The following is a 22,067-nucleotide window of genomic DNA, read 5'->3' on the forward strand; positions in this document are numbered from 1 at the left end:
GCGGGTTGGGTCTGAGGGAGAAGGGGCCTGGACTCCTCGAAGTGGTTGGTTGCTAGGTCCTGATAAATAAATCAGTCAACACGGGAGCTTTTTGAAACAGTTCTCTTTACCCGTGATCACTGAGTGACGCCTGGGGCAGGGAGGCCGACCAAGAGTCGGGGGCGAGGGCTTCCCCACCGTCTTTCCTCTCCCCACGCCACGTCGCCCAGGGGCATCGTGGAAAGAGGATTCTCCCATGCAAACCCCGGAGCTGGAGCGGAACGGGGAGCGCAGTTCTGCACCCCCTACCCCCCCCGGGGCACGGACACGGCCACAGCACGGGGGGCGGAGGGGCCTCGGGGACACGAGACACTGGGGAGAGAGAGGGAGCCCCGCCCGCGGCTGACCCCAGGCACCGGCGACCGGACGCCGCGGGGCAGGGCTGAGTGGCACAAAGGGCGAGGCTTTTAGCAGCGAGTCCTCCCTCCCCTCCTTTCGGACGAAGAAGGACGACTTGGGCCCCGCGACTGGGAAGAAAGGGGAGGGGGCAGCCTCTCCCCGCATGCGGCCCGGGAGGGAAGCCCCGCCCCCTTCCCGCGGGGAAAGGGCACCCATCTCCCATCGGAAACTGATCAATAAATTACAAAGTATTGGAAAGAGAGGCGGAAGTTTGGGGCGGGATTTCTTCCTGCTTTCTTCTTCCCCCCTCTCAGTCCAGTGCATGTGGTTTGGTCCAGGCCCAGTCCATTTGCGAGGCAGGGACCGGCATTCCCCGCTTGTCTGTACAGATGGTCCAGTCCGTGGCGTGAGCTCCCCAGCAAGCTCTCTCCGGCGAGACCATACTCTGGACAGGAGGGGAAACAGCCCAGCCTCTGAAAGGTTCTTCCGTCCGAGTAAGGTCACCTGCATTGACGCCAGGCAGTGCGTGCAGCTGTGAAGATCCATTGTGCCGCCCAGAACCCCAAGAGCGCCCAGTACAGTCCTCACCTGGAGGCGTACACTAGCAGGAATAGGTCCGGACAGAAACGCCGTCTGCCCGGGAACTCCCAGAAGTCTGGCCTGGAGGGAGAATGAGCAGCGGTTCAGCCTGGAAAGCGCGCACGCACACACACACACACAGACACACGCCCACTTCCCCCCTCAGTATTTCTCCGATCCTCAACCCCAAGCGTCCTCCCTTGGATTTCCCCTTCCGAGATGACAACGACCGCCTAGATCCAAGCCGGTTTCTCCCCCTTTCCCATAGCCTTGCATGCCTTCAAAGTATCCCAGGTGACACTGGACGAGTTCATTTCCCACCCTGGAAAGGGGGTGTGGTGGGGTTGAGGAGGTTGGCTTATAGGAGCGGTCCATTTGTCAAGGTTGGGGGAGAAAGGACCAGGCCATTTCAGAACCTGAAGAGGGAGGTTCCTACCCACGAGGAAAGGGAGGGGAGGAGAGGCTGTCGCGTTTGGGATCCGCCCACCTTCCGGCTGCAGCTTGCGGAGAGGGAGCCCCGGCGAGCCCAGGGCCCCTGCTGCGGCCGAACGAAAGTTGGGGGGCAACATTTCAGCTGAGTCAGGCGTTACGCCTCGGAGGTCCTTCTCTCGGAACATCTTCCGCCAGGATGGGGAGCGGCTGAAGGACTTGGCACTGTCCTAGGTATAGGGGCCCGGCAGCCGGTGAGGGACTAGGGCCGCGTTCCGACTCCGCCCCTTCATTTGACCCCACCCCTCTCCGGGTCCTTCCCTCCTTTAACCCCGCCCCTTTTCTGGCACCTCCTCCAACCACGACTCGCTGGCAAAGTCAAGCCCCACCCCTTCAGCTCCCAGACTAGAGGTGCAGCTGGGAGTGGAGTCTCCTATGCTGCTGCTGCGCCCACCTCATCCAGCCGCCTGTCTGTGCCCAAGGAGATGAGGTTGCTGAATTCCTTCTCCAAGAGCTGCCGGGCCTGGGGAGGAGAGGTGGGAGAGGGGTTTCAGCGTGCAATCTGTGAGGTGGGGATGCCCAGTATGCCCAGGGCCTAGCGGCAGCTCACCTGTGCATTCTGTGTGGGGATCTGCAAGAGCAAGGCCAGGTCAGAGTAGTCGAAGGTCTCGTCCAGGGCGAGCAGCGCCCCGTGCACCCCGCTCTCCGTGAGGTTCGTGGCGAATTCCTTCAGGCCCAGCCCGGACACCCAACCCATGACCCGCTCATTGGACCACACCATCACGTCTGGGGACAGAAGGGACCCTCAGCTGCTCCCCTCCCGCGGCCAGGCCCTTCCAATTTACCCCATATCTCCATCCCCACTTCCTCTTCCTGGCCACGCCCCAATGCTGGCTCCACCCCCTCTTCCCTGGCCTCCCTTCCCTCCCCTATTTATGCCTCCTCCAGCACTGCTCCAAACTCCTCCAACCTGGCTCCCAGCTGGACGTTTACCCTTTTCTACTCACCTCGGATCTGGGTCTGACTCTCTTCCCGCCTCCGCTCCAAGTCCTTCCGGTCATAGTTGAGTCGTTTCAGGCACATGATCCCGTAATGCAGACTCACCCTGAGTAGCAGAGATAGTGGAGTTACAGATGAGCCCTCATACCCCAATGACTGCTACTCCTATTGGGCTCTCCCCGTTGTCTGTGGTCTTCTGGCAGAGGTTGGGGAATTGCTCCATTGGATCTGTTCTACTGACTGCTGACCTTCCCAGGAGTTGCCATATTTTCAAAAAGCAGTTCCTATTAGCCCACCTTTAAGGGGTATGGGGTCAACTAGCTAAGCTGTCTCAGGACTTGGGCTTTTCCTAGTGGGCCTTCTTATGGGTGGAAGGGGCACAGGAGTCTTGATTGCCTGACAATCAGGGCTAGAGGACCAAAGATAGTCCAAGGAATTCCCCATCACTGGTCCTATTTGCCAAAGACTCTCTAGAAGTGGGGCTTACCCCCTTGGACTGCCCCCACGGGCCAGGCGACGCCCACCTGTGGAAGCTGTCCACCATCTTGAGTTGGCCCCGGAGCTCCTTCTTGTTAAGATGATCTAACATTCGGGCATCCACCAGCGACTCCATGAAGTAGCTGCGGTACTGGGGCAGCCCCAGGCTGGGCAGCCAGTCGTTCCCCACCCATTCATGGTTCATGTCGCCATATGCCAGGATCTGGGGCCATGGGCAGGTGGGGGAGGAGTCAGGCCCTCTGACCCCATCCCATGTATGTATGCAAGGGTACAGTCCAACCCCCCTCCCCCAGATCCGAGGTTGTTCTTTCTCCATCCTATAGCAGGACAATGGCCAATCTGCTCAGGACAATGGACAATCCAAAATTGTCTCCCTTTCCTTCATTATGACAGCATAGACCCTCGTCTACTCAAAGTGTGGTCCTTGGACCCACAGCATTATCATCACTTGTGAACTTGCTGGAATTGCAGAATCTCAGACCCTAGGCTACTGAATCAAAATTTGCATTCTCACAAGATTCTCAGGTTATCTGAACTGTACATTAAAGTTTAAGAAGCTCTAGTCTAAAGTTGTCCCAACTCAGAACAATGGATCAGTCCAACATCACTACTCCCCCAAGTCAGCACAACGGATTTTCCAATGTAGCTCTCTCCCCAACAAATGATAATGGATCGATCCACCACTCTTGCACTGTCCCCAAAATACTAGTCTAGCTATATCTGACCCAGGACAATATTCTGGATCAACCCCAAATCCTTCACTCCTCTTAGCATAAGGAAATAATCCATACCTTCCCCTTTGCTGGGAAACAAAGACCCAACATAGCTCCTCTGTCTCAGGTGAGGTCATCCCGCTCCCCTCTTGAGAACAAAATGTAGCTCCTTCTCCCCAACTTCTCACCCTGACCTGCCGCCCCCCGCCCCAAATGCTTTCCCTTTTCACTCCAGTACAGTGGAACAATCCCACTTCCCTCATTTCTAGGTAAAAGAGCTGCTTAGCACCTCCCTCTAGTTAGAGCAATGAAACTGCCCCTGGAGCCCCCGCAACCCAGCATAATGGAATGATCCGTGCACCACTAACAGTGGAATAGCCGGGCTTCTACGCCGACCCCCACGAAGCCACAGACAAGAGCAGAGCTCCGCGCAGCGCCCCCCTCCCGCGGTGAGGATGGAATGCTCCGGTGAGGGGAGGGGCGGGGCTCGGAGAAGGAGGGGCGTCCATGCAGCGTGCACAGCCTGTTCATGCGCCCACGGCCCGCCCCGCCCCCCCTACCTGCTCCCAGCTGATCTCCTTGGTCTCCTGACCAGTTAGTGGGAAGAGGGGAGAGAAGGGGTGGGTTAAGGGGCAGGCGGAGGAGGGCGGGAGGGACGAACAGACGGACAGACAGCTACAGATTCATCTGCCCCCCCCCCAACTCCGCCGCTCCTCCCGAAGGAAATTTAGTGCCACCCAAGGCCACCGGCAGGGGGCACTCACAGGCTTGGTCGTCGCGGTAAGGGACTCCATCTCTTCATGTGTCATCCACACGTTTCCTGTGGACTGAGGGGCGAGGGGTGTTACAGAGGTTGAGAGAGGGCTTCTGAACAGGGGAGGGGAAGGGGGTCGTGCTCCTGGAGGAGCCGAATTAGGCATGGGAACACATAATTTTCTGTATGGAACAAAATGATAAAATTTTAGAAGTCAGTATGTGCTATGGGAAAAAAAATAGGTGTTCATGTGTTGGGGTGATGGGGCCGGTACTAGTTTAGCTGTTGAGTTAGGGAGGCCTCTTGGTGGTGGTGACATTTGAGCTGAGACTTCAAGGATGAGCAGGAGCCAGCCTTGGGGGAAAAAGAGGGAGGGGTGCTCCTAGGAAAGGGAGCAGCAAGGGCCAAGAAGCAGAGTAGAAAAGGGAGGGGTGGGTAGGGGCCCCTCATCAATGGCCCTGTAGAGAACCATATGAATTTGGCTTTTTCTCCGGGATGGGATCCCTCTGGCTGCAGTGTGTAAAACAGCCTGAGGGGAGGCAGAGGGACCTGAAGGGAGCCCCACTCTCAAGAGATAATCCAGGTGAGAAACTGTGGGGAGCAGGGTGTATCAGACAGAGCGGGAGTGAGCGGGCCCAGGATTGGCTACTCTGAGGACAGTAGGCGGGGCCCTGAGACAGCAAGGGCTGGGATTGGCCCCTGGACACTCACAGTGCGGGAGGAGGCAGGAGCAGAGGGTGAGGTGAGTGAGACCATCTCCTGGATAGCGAGGCGCAGCTTGAGCCGGTGCAGTGGGTTGCTGATGCCGATCTCGCGCTGGATCTCCGTGTCTGACAAGTTGGCCATGATGGCACCACTCTTGACATTGGCCCGGCAGGCGGCCACATACCACGCAGGCATGCCTACCCACAGCTGGACCAGAGGGAGGAAGGGAGAAATGGGGAAAAAATGAGACAGAGAGACAGAGACATACGGGAGGAGAAACGGGAGAAATGGGAGAGGAACAGAAAGAAAGGGAGACAGGGAGACAGAGAGATGGGGAAAGGCAAATGGGCGAGAAACAGACATGAGAAAGCAGTGAGGAGGGCAAGGCAAAGAGATGTGAGGGTCAGAGGGAGACACAGGAAAACAATGGAGGAGAGCCATAGAAGGGTAATACCAGAGTCAGAGGGGAAAGAGAGAGATGGGGAGAGACAGAGACGAGGAGAGACACACAGAGATGAGAGGCAGAGATGGGGAAAGAAAGGAGCAAAAGACATAGACATGGGGAGAAATACGGGGAATGACAAAAACACAGAGATGGGGAGAGAGGCAGGGAAATAGAGACACACAGAGAGAGAGAGACATAGGAAGACACAAAGAGATAGAGACAACAGGACCAAGGTGGGCATGGCCAGAAGGACAGGGGTGAGGGGAGAAGGAAAAAGAGTAACAGGAAGATCTACAAGAAGCCTGACCCCTCCCAGGGCCTCCTCCCCACCAACTCCTCTCCACCGCCACCTCTGAGTTAGGAGGATGGTACTAGGTGGACCCAGCCAGCCCTAAGGGTGGGGTTCTCAGACCAGTTGGGGATAAAGAGTCAGGACGTTTCTGGGCCCCAGTACCTCTAGCCAGGAGACCACAGTGGGCCCATCCCAGGCAGCAAAAGGCAGGCCCTGACGGCAGGCCTCTTCCAGAAGTTCATGCCTGGGGAGAAGGGCAGGAGATCGCAGGGACAGAGACACCTAGCCCTCTTGCATGGCCCCCTTCACCAACCGCATCCCCCCACCAAAGCAATTTTTATGAATGTAAAAAACATGGCAGAAGGCTAAAAAAAAGACATGTGAATCTTTGTAATCCACCTTCCCTCCCCACAACAGATCCACACTAATCAAGAGAAAAGGGGAAAAAAAAGAAAAGAAAAACTCTAGGGGTTCCCAAGTTCCCAGGCAAGCAAGTTCAGGATCTTGGACACCCCCTCCCAGAATTTTCTCCTCACTTATGACCAACCCTCCCCGCCTCCACAGCACACACCCACACTCACTTCCTCTTGTTCCTTCGGTCCTTGTCTCCTGGGCCTGTCAGCTTGGCTAGCCCCAGAGGGTCAGTGGCCAATGTCTCGTCTGAGGGTGTTCCAGCTGGAGGCAGGGAGGGGCCAAAATTTGGAGAGTCTCAAAGGGGAGGCAGAATCTTTGATGCTGGGGGGTTGAGAAGGATGCCAGGAAAGCAGAGGCCCAGAGGGATTAGTAAATGCGGCCACACAGAGGGAGTGATAAAACCAGACAGGGACCAATGTCACCTCCTAGGCAAGGAATTGGAGAAATCCCCAAAATAGGGCTGGATTCACTGGGCTGGCCTTGGTAAGCTGGCAGTGGTGTGCTGGTAAATATTTAACAACTGGCTCCCTGGGGAAGGAGAAGGTATTTCCTGATTTGTAGCATATGCCAATTTCCATGGTGTAAATAATCCCACCAATTTCAAGCTACCAATGTGATGTCAAAGCAGCTCATAAAATTCCTGAAAATTTAACTAACTTGGATTTCACAAACCAGACAAGCAGGCTCCAGCCCATCAGATGCCCTGCTTTTAGGATGCTCCTCCCTCTTTCTCTATTTAAAAAATAGGTAAATAACATAACAAATTCATTTGCCCACCAGTCACTCAGGTAGGCCTCAGAGTGCCCTTTCCTTGTCCCTTCTCCCCTCTACCTCTGCCAAGGTTCCAGCGTTCTAAATGAATTACCAAATGAATGAAGACAGGATTGTATGTCAAATGAATATGTAAAGAAGAAGAAGGAAGGAAGAAAGGAAGGGAGAGAGGGAATCAGGGGACTCACCCAGAGAAGAGCTGTCCCGACCTGGTGGTCCCATTCGCCCCTTCTCCTTCTTGCCAAAGAGACGGCCTATGGATGACTTGATGCTCTTCTTCTTGGGAGCTTTGTGCAGGGAATCTGGGGTGCCCTCACTGGGTGAGCAGGACAGATAGATCCCATCTGGGATGCCTCCTCTCATCCCAAGTCTTTGTCCACTCCCACCGCCTCCTCCCAAGCAAGTCCCGCCCTGTCCCATCCCTTATTCTTACTGACCTTCCCCGTGAGGGCCCTCCATCTTCCAGGGATCCCGCCTGCAGTGCCAAGGCCTGGGTCATTCTCTCAAGGCGGGCAGAACGAGGAGTGGGAGGTGGGGTGTCTCCTGGGATTGCTGGTCCCTCCATTCGTGGAGCCCCAGCTTCCTCCTTGGGGGCATGATTCTGGAGACAGAGGTGCTATATTGAATCAGAGGGGTCATGTTGGGGGCTCATTAGCTGGGATGTCTACGAGGTGTCTGGGATACCCCTGATTTGTGGAACCACTTCTAAAGATAGCCTAGATTAAGTGCGGGTGAGTTGCAGAAATATAAAGGCAATAACTGCAGTCCCCCTGGAGCTTGATAAGCCCATATTTATACTGTCTTAGCTTCTGGTGTCAGGAGTGGGATCTGCTCAGCCTCAAGGAAAGCTAATGAGTTACAGGTTCTGAAAGCAGGAAATCTGAGTTTAAGGCAATAAAATAGGGCACATAGATATTGTGCCTCCCTCAAAGGTCAATTCTAAAAAAAAAAAAAAAAAGGTCAATTCTGAGGATCTAATGGTAGTTCTCAAATGTATATTTGGTCACAGAGACATTTTTCTAAAAATCCTATGCAGTGGGAATTCCCTGGCCATCCAGTAGTTAGGACTTGGTGCTCTCACTGACAGGGCCCAGGGTTCGATCCCTGGTGGGGGAACTAAAATCCCTCAAGCTGCATGGCATGGCCAAAAAAAATAAAAGTAAAAAAATAAAAATAAAAATCCTATGCAGAAACTTAATGTGTAAAACAGGTAAAAGTAGATCACATCTGACTGAAGTACAAGTTAGGGTTCAGGAACCCAGTGGCTCAGCCTCCCATTTGCCCTTTGAGTTGGAACTTTTAGGGAAAGCTAAGGTTGCTTTTGAAAATCACTGGTGTGTTGGTCATTGTTGCTTTTTGTTAGGGAGCCCTGTTTATGACCTCCCACCACCACCACCAAGCTGAGGAGACTTAAGAATACTCACAGCTTTGTCGGTGCCCTCACGGGCAGGGCTAGGGGGTGCCAGACGGGGTGTTGAGTGGCCAGAGCTGGGAGGGGAGGGGCTGGCAAGGGTAGAGGTGGTGAGGGAGGGGGGCAGTGAGCAGCTACTGCGGTAGCGGCCCAGTGAGTCCAGGCCCGAGCCAGACACCCGGCTCTCCAGCTCTTCTGCCCTCTGTTCTGTTGTCTCCTTCTCCTCTTGGATTAACCTGAGGAGGAAAAGGGGGAGATGGGGTGAGAGGACTCAGGCAGACAATAGGAGAGGGAGTTGGGGGATCCCAATGGGCCAGGAAGGCTTGGCGGAGCAAAAATAATTCTGAGGAAGGGATAATGAAGTTAGAGGGTCTTGGTGGATCCCTGACGGCCTCACAGGTTCAAGGGGAGTCAAGATATCATGATAGGCTCAGTAGGTCATGGAGAGATTAGGGATGACAGGATGATCAGGATCTGCATCAGGACTACGCTGGTAATAAACAAGTGGTTATGGAAAAGCATAAGTGGATTACTATGGGCAAGAGGTCAAGTTCTAAGGAGGACAGCAAAAGCAAGCTCATGATAAGAGCAGAGTGAGATCAGGGACTCTGAGGTCAACCTAGGATCTGGGAAGGTCATCCAGACATTTGGTGAGAGTCACTGTCTCAAGTCACAAAAAGTTTGAGTGGAAGATGATGGTCATGTTGATACATTTGCTGGGGCCCATGGAAAGTGTTTTAGTTTTATTAGAGAATTGTTAAATAGGGCAATTTCTGAGGAATCAGGGTATACTTTATGTGATGGGGGATTCTTAATAAATTGAGGATTGTTGTTATATTAGGTAGAAATTCTTGTTATCTAGAGTTGAGGTTCTCAAGGTGTTTTGGACTGGGGGACCTTGTGTTGTGTTGAGATTCGCAGGGTACTGGGAGTCACTGCGTAATTGTTGCGTGAAGCCATGAAAGCCATGATGTAATGGAGGATTCTTGACGGGTTGGATTGTGAATTTTGGCATCTGGGGATGCAGTCTTGGGTATATTGGGAAATTGTGAGTACCGGCCGGGGCGTGTGTAATGTATATATAGCACGTAGGAGACTTCCTGGTATCTCCTCAGGGATTCCTGGATAGTGTGTTGGACTGGCAGAATTCCTTGATGTTTAGGAAAGGAGTTGGGCTTAGGTGTGCAAATCAGTCTCCAGAGCCAGAGGGGCCTTGGGCTAAGCTTAGGCAGGGTGGGGAAGAACTGGGCCAGTGCTCACTTGATCTCTTTGTTGATGGCCTCCAGCTGCTCCTGAAGCATGATGGCCAGTGTCTGTACATCAGCCTGCCCACTGGGAGACAGCAACTCAGCTCCAAACATCCCCTCCGCCTCCTCCTCATCTGAGCCATCCAGCTCCCCAGGGAATGGAGGTGGCATGGACCCCGCAGGGGTAGACCGCTCCCACTCCTATCTCTGTGTGGAGACAGAGAGATGCCAGGTGGACAAGGGCCGAGGTAGGTGCTGGGTCTTTCCTCACCTATCCTGACCTTGCCCACCCTCTATAACCCTGCCCATGTCCCCTGACACTGACTGCCCTCACCATGTGACCCAGCCCCCCACACTTTTCCCAGTCCAGCTTTCTCTCTTGGTGGGTCCTTCTTCTTGACCACCCATGACTCTGCCCTCTCCCCTGATTCCACTGTTTCCTTTGACCCAGCCCACTTCCTTTCTTCACTTGGCCCCATCCATTCTAGGATTCTACACCCTGCATACCATCCCCCCAAACCCACCCCTCTTCCCACCCCATCGTTCCTCTAAAGTTCTCACCAGGCAGCAGGACATCCACGTGAAGAGCCATCGGGGCAAGTGGGGATGACGGAAGAAGAAGAGGAGACAGTGTGGGTCCAGGAGACCTTGCTTCTCAACTCAGTCCCCGCCCAGAGCCCTGCATGTTGGGCTCCACCTCCTACTGCTGCCCTCCCGAGCCCTGCTCAGTCCAGGCCCCAGAAGTGGCTGCTGACCTTAGAGGGCTCATCTTTGACCCCTGACCAGCGACCCCTCTTGCTTGCCCGGCCACTGCCAGCCCCATAGGGATCCAGGTGGGCGCCAGAAGGTAATGTAGGTGCCTGGGAGTAACGGAGCTCCAGAGCACTGCCAGGGAGAGATCTGTGGGCATAGAGAGGGCAGTCAGAGACCAAGGGGTCAGGAAAAGGAAACAGAGGTTAGTGGTCATGGGGAAGGGCTTGGGGTCATAGGATTGGGAGAGGGATCTGAAGTCAAAGGTCAGGAAAAAGGGTCTGCAGTCAGAGGTCATGAAGTCAGGGGTCAAAAATAAAAGGGACCAGTGGAAATCTCAGGAGGACAGGGAGTGGGGTGGGGGAGACTTCGTATCAGAAGGGATGTGCTTGGTCAAGGGGGCTCCATGGGCAGAGGTGGGACAGGAAGATGACTGTCACCTGGAGTAGGAGGATGGTGGCCTCCCCCGCAGCTGGTCAATCTCCATCTGCATCCGCTCCATCTCCGCCAAGAGCTGCTCCTGGGGGGAGGAGGTTGGAGATGTCAGGTCAGAATCTGCCCCCTCCCCCCACCACTGAGTATCAGCCCCTCCCAGCCAGGCTGATTCCAACCCCAGCAATGCCTGCTCCATTTCTCTGGCCCTCACCCAAGGCCCACACCCCCGGCCCCCTCCCTACCTTGTTGAGCAGCAGCTCATCCTGCAGCTTCTTCATGTTGGCGATCTCCTCGCTTAGTGAGTTCTGTGGGGGGCAGGGGTGCAGTGAGGGGGCGGAATCAGGAAGCAGCCTCCAGTGAACAGAGACAGGCCTGAGGGGACCCCAGGGGGAATGAGGTGGGCTTGAATGGTGAGCTGCATGGGGAGAGGGTTGTGGAGCCGAAGATGCTGCTAAGGCAGGGAGTCCCTGGGAGCCCAAAATGCAGCGTCCTGTGAAATTTCCACGGATTCAGAGTGTGAGGGTCCATAGGGTTAGAGGCTTGGGCAAAAGCCAAGAATTCAGGCTGTGGGTGCCCCAGAATTCAGCTCTAGGGTGTTTAAACTAGGTGAAAGTGTGGTGGTCCCAGCAATCGAGCAGTCTATCAATTTCAAATTCAGGATGCCCACATTTGGGGAGATCTCAGATAACTGTTTGGGGAAAGGTCTGGGGCCCCAAGATTCCAGCTTATTGGAATCCTAGGTTGGGGCCCACCTTCTCTTCCAGCGCCCCCATGCGCTCCTTGAGGTGCAGCTGCAGCCGTTCGTTGGACTCACTCAGCAGCTTGTCCACTGTCTCGGACAGCCGCTTATTGTGGTCATCGTTCATCTTCTCCCGCTGCCGGGCCTGCCCAGAGGAGAACAGAGCAGAGGCGCTCAAGCCCTGAGCGTTGTCCCTGCTCCGAGCTCCCGACCCCCGGCACAGCCCCCTCACCCAGGCGTATCCCCCAAGCCTCAAAGCCTCCTCACCCGCTGCAGCTCCTGGTTCTTCTCCTCCAACTGGGCCTCCAGCTGCCGAAGCCGCTCCTCAAAATTCCCATGACGTTCCTCAGCCTAGAGGATGGAACCCATGGCATCTGACTTTGTCCCACTAGGATGCAGTCAGCCTCCAGGCCCCACCTCCTCCAAGGCTGGCTTCCAGGCCCCAGGCTCCTCCCCCACAGGACTCCAGACCCTGCCGTTGTGATTCAAGCCCTGCCCTCTCCTCTAGTCTCCAGCCCGGTCCCCTTCTCATGTTCTCCCCATCTGTTCAGTCCAAACTAGAGAGCACCAGCCCCCACCAAACCTCCAGGCCCTTCAACCATCCCAAGTCACGTCCCTTCCCTGGACGCCAGGCCCTACCCTTTCCAGCAGAATTCGGGCTGTGGGTCTCCTATCCCTCCAGACTCAGGCCCTGCCTCCTCCAAGCCCCGCCCCTTTGCCCCAGAGACTCAAGGCGCCGCCCCAGGCCTCCCTTCACCTTGTTGAGCGCCGCCACTCGCTGGGCCAGCTGTGCCTCTATCTCCGGCAAGGTTTCCGCCTTCTGCAGCGTCTGCTGCAGCTTCTGCTTAGCGTCGTCCAGCCACTCGGCCAGCTGACGGCTCTTCTCTTCACTCTGGGGGACACAGACAGGGGGGAAGGGAGGAGCTAGGTGAAACTAGCCACGGCCTCGCCCCCACCGCCCCTCCTCGGCCGTGCTCCCACCTGCCGGTACAGCGACTCCTTGCTGGCCAGCTCGTTTTCCAACTTGTCGTTGGCGTCGTGCAGAGACGTGGCCTCTCGCTGGGCACTCAGGTAGCGCTTCTCTAGCGTTGTGATCCGCTCTTCCATATCCTCCCGCTGCGCCAGCGCCTGCAGAGGTGACAGAAGGCTGCGTGGACTACAGCTCCCAGAAGGCCGTGGGGGCAGCCTAGGCTTAGAACCCCAGTTCAGGCACCCCAAGGTATCCTGGGAAATGAAGTCCCCTGCCCTCCGGGTGTCAGAATGGTGGAACCACACCTGCCGAGAGCTCCCAGGCATAGCCAACATTAGATCCCCTGCCACCTGATAGTTAAAATGGCGGTACAGCCCCTCCCATAAACTTCTGGGTCAGTACTGGCTTAGACCCTCCTCATATGGTTGACCTAAGATCCATGAGATGGAATGTCTCCACTTTTCTTAGCCCACTAGCCTCAAAAATCCAGGCCTTAGATTTTTCAGCAACTTCTGGCACAACTCAGGTTTAGAATCACAGAGCAAGTGCCCTAGGGTCTCATAGGAAACAAAGGTCCCTTCCACCTGGGAGGCAGCATCTCCCAAGGGCCCCCAGGGTAGCGCATGCTTAGAAAACCAGAGAAGGTGCTCCAGGGTCTCACGGGGGAAGGACTCCTGCCTGGGAGCCGGTGTGGTGGGACCACGCTTCCCAATAAGCCCTGGGGCCATCCACAATTGAAATCCGAGGTGAAAGCCCCAGTGGATGATGAAAACTAAAGTGCTGTCTCTTCTTTCTCATTCAATGCTTTCAAGAATCCATGCCCTACATTTCACAGCAGTCCCCGCAGCGTGGGAGTTAAGGTCAAGGAACCTCAGCCAGAATGGGGTGAAATGCAGACAAAGGAGTTCAGTTAAGAGGTGCAAGAGAATTTCCCAATGATAACAATAATAACTACAACCAGATACTGGGTGACTACCAAGTATGTGCCATGTGCCAACTCTCTGACAAGGATCATAAATACCATTAGGTGAGGAAATTGAGACTCAGAGAGGAGAAGAGTCCACATAGCTTGTGGACTGAATCCAGATTCGTGAGTTCTGTGACTATGGGCAAAGGGGGACAGGAAGGGTTGCGGGGAGGGAAGGGACAGAGGGCAGCCCACCAGGGGCTCCGGCCTCACCTCCTTGAGGTCGCGCTGGAGCTTGGCGTTAGCTTCCTCGGCCTTACCCAGCTCGCGGTGGGCCGTGCCCAGCTCCTCCTCCAGCTGGCTCATCTGGCGGCACAACACCGCCAGGCGCTCCCGCAGCTGGCACACCTCCGCCCGCTGCCGCTCCAGGGCCTCCTCCAGCTCTGCCGTGCGCCGGTTCGAATCCCCGCCAGGACCCAGGCCATTGGCAAGAGTCTGGAATGGGGACAGTGAGGGAGGAAGGGACAGAACTCAGAGTGGGGAACACAGAGATCGAGAATGCAAGGAGAAAACTGATGGGGGTGAGGGGGGATCAAAGATCAGTAAGGGCCATGGAGGTCACAAAAGTTAGCTAGCTGACTTGAATCAGAGGTCAAAAGTCAGTAAGAGTCTGAGGCGTTCAGATGTCCTAGGGTCAGTGAGAATCATACCAAACATTAAAAGGACCATCACAAAGTCAGGGGGCTGAGTGGGATCACAGTGAGGAGGACCAATGAAGAGCAAGCGGAAGGAAAGACTTCCACCTCTTACCTGCCCATCCCCATCCTTGCCGGTCTCCTCTAGCCCCGACCGGCGCCTAGACAGCTGTTCTCGAAGGCTCAGAGTCTGGCAATGGGAAAGGGAAATCAGGGCAAAGGAGGTCCTAGAAACCCTGTTTCTACTTCCCACTGGCACTGGTCCTGCTGGGCCACCCTTATCCCACAGTCTACCCTTAGACCCTGTGCCGTCATTATATGTCTCCTTAGCCCCCCACCAGAGAAGAAGTCCACCGTTATTCTTAACCTTAGCCTCCTTGTGGAGGTGTCCTGACTTTCCCCACCCAGCCATTTCCACCATTGTCAGTTCTTTCCCTTAGCCCCAGCCCTGGTTCTCACCTTAGTCTCACTGTCACAGGGCAGTACTCCGCTTAGTCCTGCCCAATGAGTTCCTCCTTAGGAACCTCACTGGTTTTCTCTATAGTCCTACCCCATTGGTCTTCTGCCCTAGTCCTGCTCCCAACAGATTCTAGGACCCACCCAATCAGTTCCACCCCATTGGTAGTTCATTAGTCCCTCTTCCTTCTTGGTCACGCCCCCACCTCCTGATTGCTCAGCTCCAACTCTTCCTCTAGCACTGCCACCCGCTCCAGCGCCATTCGCAGCCGCTCCCGGACCTGGGGAAGGGGGCAAGACAGTGTGAGATGGAGATCAGACCTGATGGAGGACAGTTGATGCAGAACACCTTTGGGATGGACCTGATAGGGTGACATTAGCATTCCTCTATTTATAGTATGTGTGCATCCCCAACTAGCTACCAAGGCAGCCTCACCCGCTGGTATCCCCCATCCTATTACATTTTTCTATTATCAGCCACTCAGGTCCCAGTCTGCATAGCCTGTCTCAGTCAATTACAGTCAACATTCTTCCCACTTGGGCCATCCCCAACCAATCACGGCCAGAATTTCTGCCGTTCAACACAGCCCCAGCCAACCACGAGTTTCTGTTCTACAACCAGGCTCTTCCAATTCTCATACCTTCTCATCCAGGGCCTTGTGGTGCTCGAAGAGGGATTTTAGAGCCTTGAGTACCTCCACCTCAGAAGAGACCCCTCCCGGTGACTGGGCCTGGCGCTTTACCACAGTCATACGCAGTGACCTCTCGTGCCTGGACACCAGGCACTCCAGGTGTTCTAGGAGAAGCTACAGAGATAGGGCACAGGACCAAGGAAAAGTGTGAAGGGAAGAGAGGCAGAGTGAAGGAAGAGGATTCAGACAGGTGGGGCGGACGCATGGAAGAGGTGGAGCCAAGCAAAGTGGTATGGAGAGAGACAGGTCAGGAAAAGAGAGGGATAACAGAGGTGGGGGGCAGGTCAAGGAAGGAGTGGTACAGGAAACGAGAACAATTATGGAGATAGGGGAGGGGACATGAAGGAAGGAGGGGACCAGAGGAGACCCACCAAATTGTAGGAGCAGGGAGAAGAAAGGAAGGCGAAATAGAGGGGAAAAAATGGGTCAGGCTGCAACACCCAAGGCCCCGCCCACCACACTTAGGTCCCGCCCCAAGACCCCTCACCCGAGTATTGTTCCGCTCTGCCTTCAGCTCCGCAATTTCTTCCTCCCGTTCCAGTAGCTGCTCCCGACACAAGTTCAACTCCTTCGTCAGAGCCGCAAACTCCTATCCAGGTGTGGGCAGGATCGGACAATCAGATCAATCCCTTTCCCCATCTCCCTCATTCCTTAGGATTGGGAGGTTTGGAGGCCCCACCCATCTCTGCCAAGTCCCGCCCCTTCAAGCGGTTCAGGCCCCGCCCATCACCGGCAAGCCACTCCCCCTTCCAAGTGCCAAGTTCCGCCCCTTCCGGACCGCCCTCCCTGTGCCTCCGCGAGTCCAGGCCCCGCCTCCCTCAGGCCCCGCCCCGGCCCCGCCCCGACCTGGGGCAGCGCGATGCTGAGCTGGCGCTGCAGCGAGTCCTTTTCGTGGCCCAGCTCGCGCAGCCGCAACTGCGCCGTAGCCAGTCCGTCCTGCGCCTCGCGCAGCGTCTCGAGCAGGCGCTCGCGCTCCGTGAGCATCGTGACCATGAGGCGCTCCAGTTCGCCGCCCGCCTCGTCCGGGCCCAGCGCCGAACCCCGCCGGCCATCCTCGCTGATGGTGGGCATCACCTCGCACATCATGGCGGCGGTGCTGGCCTACAGGGAGGGGGCAGGGAACCGAGAGGGGCTTCGTTAAAGCACAGGCAGCGAAACTGAGGCACGGTCACTGGGATACTACATAGTGAAAACTGAGGCAGGACAACCCAAGCACTGCACAGAAGAAACTGAGGCTCATCCATTCCAATCATGGCACAAGATAAACGGAAACCCATTGCTCCCAGGAAACCAGGCCTGGCTACCTGGGTGAGAGCATTTGGAGAAACAGGTCAGACTCCATCAGACACTGGCAGCAAATCTAGGCTCAGCCTAGTCAGAGAGACCGAAGCCGGGTGCCCCATTGCCTGAGTGAATGTGGAAAGTTTGCAGGTCCCTCCCCTCCAGTCCAAGCCCCGCCCCTTCAAGCGACTCAGGCCCAGCCCATCACTGTCTATTCTGGCCCTGCTGAGAATCCCCTTCAACCTACTGCATGAGCTAGAAAACTCAGGCCCAGGCGAAGGAGACCATGTCTTCAGAAGGCCACAAAACTGGGGTCACAGAATTAGGTCACTGGTACGTAGTCACCTGTATAATGTCACAGGGATGGTCCTCACCTGCTATTCAGCCCAACTCCTGCCTCCTTCAACTTCCCAGATATCTAGATATCTAGCTCCAGGAGAATCTAAAGACCCACTCCAGTCGGGAAAAACAAAAATGGTGGGGACAATGCTAGCCATCTCCCACTACACAGGAGTCTAAGATCCAGCTACCTCTTCTCTCAGGTCACAGGAATCTAGGTCCCCTATCCCTCCCTTCCCCCAGACTGAGGAGTCTGAGCCTCCAGCCTTCTCCTCCCCAGTCCCAGGAATCAGAGACCACATCCACTTCCTCCCAGGACACAAGAGTCTGGGCTTTCAACCAACAACCCTAGACCCAGGAATCTCAGCCTTCAGACTTCTGCCCCCTCAGAACTCAGAAGTCAAGGCCCCCAGGACCCAGGGGTCCAGGTGCCTGAGCCGCGGGTGGAGATGAAGGGAGGTCTCCTGAGCCACTCCTTCCACACACATCAGGTCGGACGGGTCCATCTAGCTGAGCCGAAAGCAGGAGGGACTTTGACTCCTTCTCTCCTTTCTTTCTCTCCCTTCAGGCAGAGGCATAACCGGTTCTCAGAGTGGATAGTTTCCAGCTCCACCCAATATTCGCACTATGTCTTAAGCCTGGGACTGGGGCCTTGGACTCCTGGGAGGACAGGAGGGGACTGAGGGACCCGGGACCTGGGAGAGGAGGCAGCTGGGTGCCTGTAACCTTGGGTCTTTGAAGAGGTGCATCTGGGAATCTAGACATCTGAATCCCAACACTCAGAGGTCAGATTCAAGAAAATGTTTATAAGAGGGCAGGCCAGACTTAGACCAAAACCCAACATGGCATCTAAAACCCAGAATCTACTCATGAGATGCCATTAGGGATGTTTTAGGGAGGCTGTTCTAGAACTTCCAATTCCCTGAGAAGGAAACAAAATTCAGCTAGGCTGGGTGTAGAATCTAGAAGGCCACGTGCAAGAAGACACAGTACAGAGTGCAGAAAGGCCATATACTTCCACATTTACAATGTGCTCGGGGTAGGATCCACACATGGGGCCAAATAGAAGGGCATATTCTAGAGCCCAGGTCTGGAACTTTGAACAAGCCAAGAGCAATCCAATAACTTAAAAGAGTGTCTGGGTCACCCCAGAACCCCAAACACAGAGGGGAGGGTAATGATATCTAAGAACAGACCTAATGCAGTACATAACAAACCTAAGTCAGGAGACATAATCTAGAACTCAGAACCTACCAGGGATGAAGGCATAAAGGTATATTTTATCTTTACAGAATAAAGCAGAGATCGCATGCTTGGTTTTTTCATGCATCTAGATAATGTTAGAACTCAGAAGGCAGAATATATGCTCTAGAATTCAGAACATGCCCTGGAGGCAAAGGAAAACCTAGAAAATAGCAAGGAGTTTGCCTGGAACTTAGAATCGCCTGGGGGAAGATGCAGAAAGATGCATTTTGGCAATTGAGAATTTCCTGGCATAAGGACTGAGCTGGCAAAGGGGGTGGGGATGGGGGTGGTGTGTTCTAGAAATGAGGACATTTCTAGGCTGAAGACTCCAAAAGAGGAGAGAGCATAGAGCATGTTTAGAATGGTGAAGTGGCAGATGGAGGAAGCCCCCAATCCACCAGGGGACAAGTTCTAAGCCAAGGTCACACCAGGGAAAAGATGGACAGAGAAGATGGGAATGGATGAGCAGAGAACATAGAACCTGAGGAAGGAAGATGCAATGTACAACACTTCAGTGGGAATCCTCGAGATTTAAGACTGTAGAATTGGATGGAATCTAAAATAGGGAAGTGCAGGGACTTCCCTGGCAGTCCAGTGGTTAAGACTTGGCACTTCCACTGCAGGGGATGTGGGTTCGATCCCTGGTCACGGAACTAAGATCCTGCATGCCACACAGTGCAGCCAAAATAAATAAATAAAAATTTTAAATTTAATTAAAAAAAATAGGAAGTGCATTCTAGAATGGATAGCACAGTTTGGAGAAAGGCTAGAGCACATAACTGCAACACACATATTCTATTTTTTTTTTTTTTTTTTTTTTTTTGGCGGTACGCGGGCCTCTCACTGTTGTGGTCTCTCCCGTTGTGGAGCACAGGCTCTGGACGCGCAGGCTCAATGGCCATGGCTCACGGTCCCAGCCGCTCCGCGGCACGTGGGATCCTCCCGGACCGGGGCACGAACCCGTGTCCCCTGCATTGGCAGGCGGACTCTCAACCACTGCGTCACCAGGGAAGCCCGGAACACACATATTCTAGCCCTTAGAATGCCCCTGGGAAGAGAATGGAATCTAGAGCAATGCCAAGGATGTAGCTAGAACCTAGAACACACCCAAAATGAAATTTTAGAAGAAAATAAGCAAGGACTGGCTTCTTAAAAATTGGAACATGTCAGTAATTCTCTGGTGGTCCAGTGATTAGGACTCTGCGTTTTCACTGCTGAGGGCCTGGGTTCAATCCCAGGTCGGGGATCCAGCAAGCAGCATGGTGCAGCAAAGAAAAAAAAAAAAAGGAACTTGTCGAAGGGGAGGGTGAGATCAGAATTTGGCTTGGGAGCATTAGCTAGATGTTTGAATTTACCTGGGGAAAGTCATGCCTCGAATTTAGCACCTAGCCTAGACTTCAGAACAGTACCTTGGGTGAAAAAGGAAGATGTTGACTGGGAGTGTTCTAGGATTTAGGAAGAATCTAGAACACGAAGCATTGCCAGGGCGCATGTTTAGATGGAAATGTGGAAGACAATTCTAGATCACAGAATGAACCTAGGCCATAGAACACATCTGGAGGAAGGGATGTATGTTTGGCTCACCAGTCTGAGAGTGTACTCGAAGGATGTGACATCATGATATGAAAGAATCGTGATGGAGTGCTGGAAACATCTCAAAAAGCTGGGTCTCAGGGGAGAATGTTGGAAACCCCAGGGAGCCCAGAACCTGAGATGATACGGAGATGAAGCAGGGGTTTTTCAAGGCCACCAGAGATGTCAATTTGATGGGCAATTGTGAGGCTGTAGGGACTTGGGTTCAAAAGAGTAACAGCTGAGTGGCTAGATACTTGGGGTGGTGGGTGGCAGAGCTGGGGAACTGGACTCCTGAATCGCTGTGGAGGCCAAAGCCAGGAGATGGAAGTTTGGAGCCTGAGTCCCTGTTGGATGGAGGGCTGGGGTAGATGGCTTTGGTGGGCCGAATAGAAGGTGGGGTCTGAACTCCTGGGTCCCTGAGGGGAGGCAGGATCAGGGACAAGGCATCTAGGTCTCCAGGGGGCAGCGTGGGTAGAAGCCAGAGAATTGCATTAAGAATTGCATTCTGAGTCCCTGAAAGGAAGAGAGTCATGGCGCCTGAATCCCTAAGGGAGCAGATGCTGGGGTGCCAGGTGGATGGGTATATTTGTCTGAGGGGCACAGGGGCTGTTGAACTGTCTCTGAAGGGAGCAAAAGCTGGAAATCTGGATTCCTAGATCCTGAGGGGGTGAGGGCTACCAGCTGGGGCCTTTAGCCAGAGGAAGTGAGGACTGACAGGGCTCCCAGAGCCCGGTGGGATCTGGGTCCCCAGATGCCAAGATCCCTAAGGTGCACCAGGCAGGAACATTCAGAAGCCCTGACTCCTCAAGTAGAAGCTGGGGTCTCCGAAACCTGGGTTGTTGAGGGTGGAGCTGAGAGCCTGGCCAGTGGAACCCTGAGGCCCGGGCGCCCAGGTCGGGGAGGGCCTGGGTATCCCCAGGTCAAAGGCGCGACGGGGGAGATCCCCGCGCCACCGGCGCCGCCTCCCCGGCGGCAGCAGCAAGAGATGGGGGACGCGAGGCTGCCGAGAACGTTGACCATGGACAGCTCCAGAGCGGGCCTGTGTCCAGGGCGGCCGCCGAGCCGGCCGGGACTGAGGGACTCGGCCGGCTGTTCAAGCCGGCGGACCGGAGATGGGCAGACTGGGTGCGCAAATGGGGGACTATGCGGACGCGACGGGGTGGGGGGGGCGGCCGGCCCTAGCTGGGGGAGTCTGACACAGCTGCGGCCGGTGTCTGGAGCTCCCAGGACTGGGCCGAGGAGGAGGATCTAGGTCCAGAGGGGCTTCCTGGGGCTGACCTGGGAAATCCAGGCTCCTGGGCCCCGGAGGAGGCGCAAGGCGGCAGTACGCCTGGGATTCCAGGGTTCGGTTGGGGACTCTGAGAGCCGGGAGGGGCACGCCTGAGTCTCTGGGGTCGGGCTGTGAAATCTGGGCTCTGAGGTCCCAGGGGATGAAGAAGGGAATCCAGGATCTCAGGGAGGCGGGGGAAGCTCGGCGACGGGTCCCCGGGATGGGCGCTGCCAGGCGGGCCGGGCTGGGCTCTTACCTACCTGGTCCGCGGCGGCTGCGGGCGGAGCTGGGCTGCAGGAGGGACGTGGGGTGGGGTGGGGGGACCGGGCGGGGCCCCTGGCGGCGGCCGGGGCCCGGATCTGTGGCTCCGGAGCCCTGTCTCCGCCGCTCGCGCGGGCTCCTCGTCTCTTGCTCCGGCTTGGGCGCTGGGGACCCCCCCTCCCCTTGACGGTCTCACAGCCCTCTACCCCCTAAAATAGCCCCCTGCCCCTTTCACCGTTCAGCCTCCCCCCGCGAGGCCGCAGCCGCCAGATCCAGGGGTGCTCACCAGCGCCCCCCAAATCCCACCTTCCCCCGCCAAAAAATTCCTCCTCCCTCCTCCCGCCCCCCCCCCCGCCCAGCAAACCAGCTCCGGGGCGGTCGTGGCCCCTTTAACAGGAGACTGACAGACGGGGCCGCGTGGCCAATGGGAGGCGGTGTCTGCGCCGGCCGGCGGCTAAACCCCACCTCCGAACTGCCTGGGAGGGGTCTCACGGGCGGAGAGCGGGAGGCGGGGCTCAAGGTGAGACTGCCAATAGGCAAGCGGCGTGCGGCGGCTGGGGCGGGAGGCGGAGCCCGGCAGGGGGATGATGTCACCTGGAGCGAGTGGCGCGCGGCGTGGAACGCGAGTCGCGACCCGGGATTCCGGCGGTGGCGCGCGCCGGCCCTCGCGCCGCACGGGACAGGAGAGTGGGAGTAAAGAATGGATTTTAAGGCGGGGGCAGTCCCCGGAGACACGCGCTCGGGTTGGAAGGTGGGGTGGATGCCGGGTCGGCTAGCGCACCTTATTCTGTACCCCTTGCGCCCGCCTCGGGAACTG

At 55.8% G+C, this 22,067-nt stretch overlaps 1 protein-coding gene across 7 annotated transcripts; it reads right to left on the minus strand.

Annotated features, from left to right (window-relative positions):
• Positions 1–41: 41 nt before the first annotated feature.
• Positions 42–21,394, minus strand: PPFIA3 (PTPRF interacting protein alpha 3). 7 transcript variants are annotated; one of them, XM_032614739.1, is made up of 29 exons: positions 21,250–21,394; positions 16,126–16,380; positions 15,767–15,868; positions 15,229–15,393; positions 14,794–14,868; positions 14,247–14,321; positions 13,710–13,931; positions 12,541–12,687; positions 12,317–12,451; positions 11,827–11,910; positions 11,573–11,704; positions 11,063–11,125; positions 10,826–10,905; positions 10,391–10,535; positions 9,649–9,836; positions 8,402–8,624; positions 7,415–7,593; positions 7,166–7,293; positions 6,374–6,467; positions 5,955–6,036; positions 5,062–5,262; positions 4,361–4,423; positions 2,910–3,085; positions 2,394–2,491; positions 1,997–2,172; positions 1,841–1,909; positions 1,445–1,616; positions 967–1,038; positions 749–882 (listed from the first exon to the last, which is right to left on the minus strand). In XM_032614739.1, the coding sequence occupies exons 2-28, from the start codon at positions 16,363–16,365 to the stop codon at positions 980–982; spliced, it is 3,573 nt and encodes a 1,190-aa protein (XP_032470630.1). In that variant the 5' UTR covers positions 16,366–16,380; positions 21,250–21,394; the 3' UTR covers positions 749–882; positions 967–979. The 7 variants fall into 7 exon arrangements, with proteins under 7 accessions (XP_032470628.1, XP_032470627.1, XP_032470626.1 ...); XM_032614742.1 differs by adding an exon at positions 4,157–4,183 and having other exon boundaries at positions 832–1,038; positions 7,415–7,578; XM_032614737.1 differs by lacking the exon at positions 1,445–1,616 and having other exon boundaries at positions 42–882; positions 21,250–21,392.
• Positions 21,395–22,067: the final 673 nt, after the last annotated feature.

Source organism: Phocoena sinus, chromosome 19 (assembly GCF_008692025.1).
Source record: "Phocoena sinus isolate mPhoSin1 chromosome 19, mPhoSin1.pri, whole genome shotgun sequence".
NCBI classification, from domain to species: domain Eukaryota; kingdom Metazoa; phylum Chordata; class Mammalia; order Artiodactyla; family Phocoenidae; genus Phocoena; species Phocoena sinus.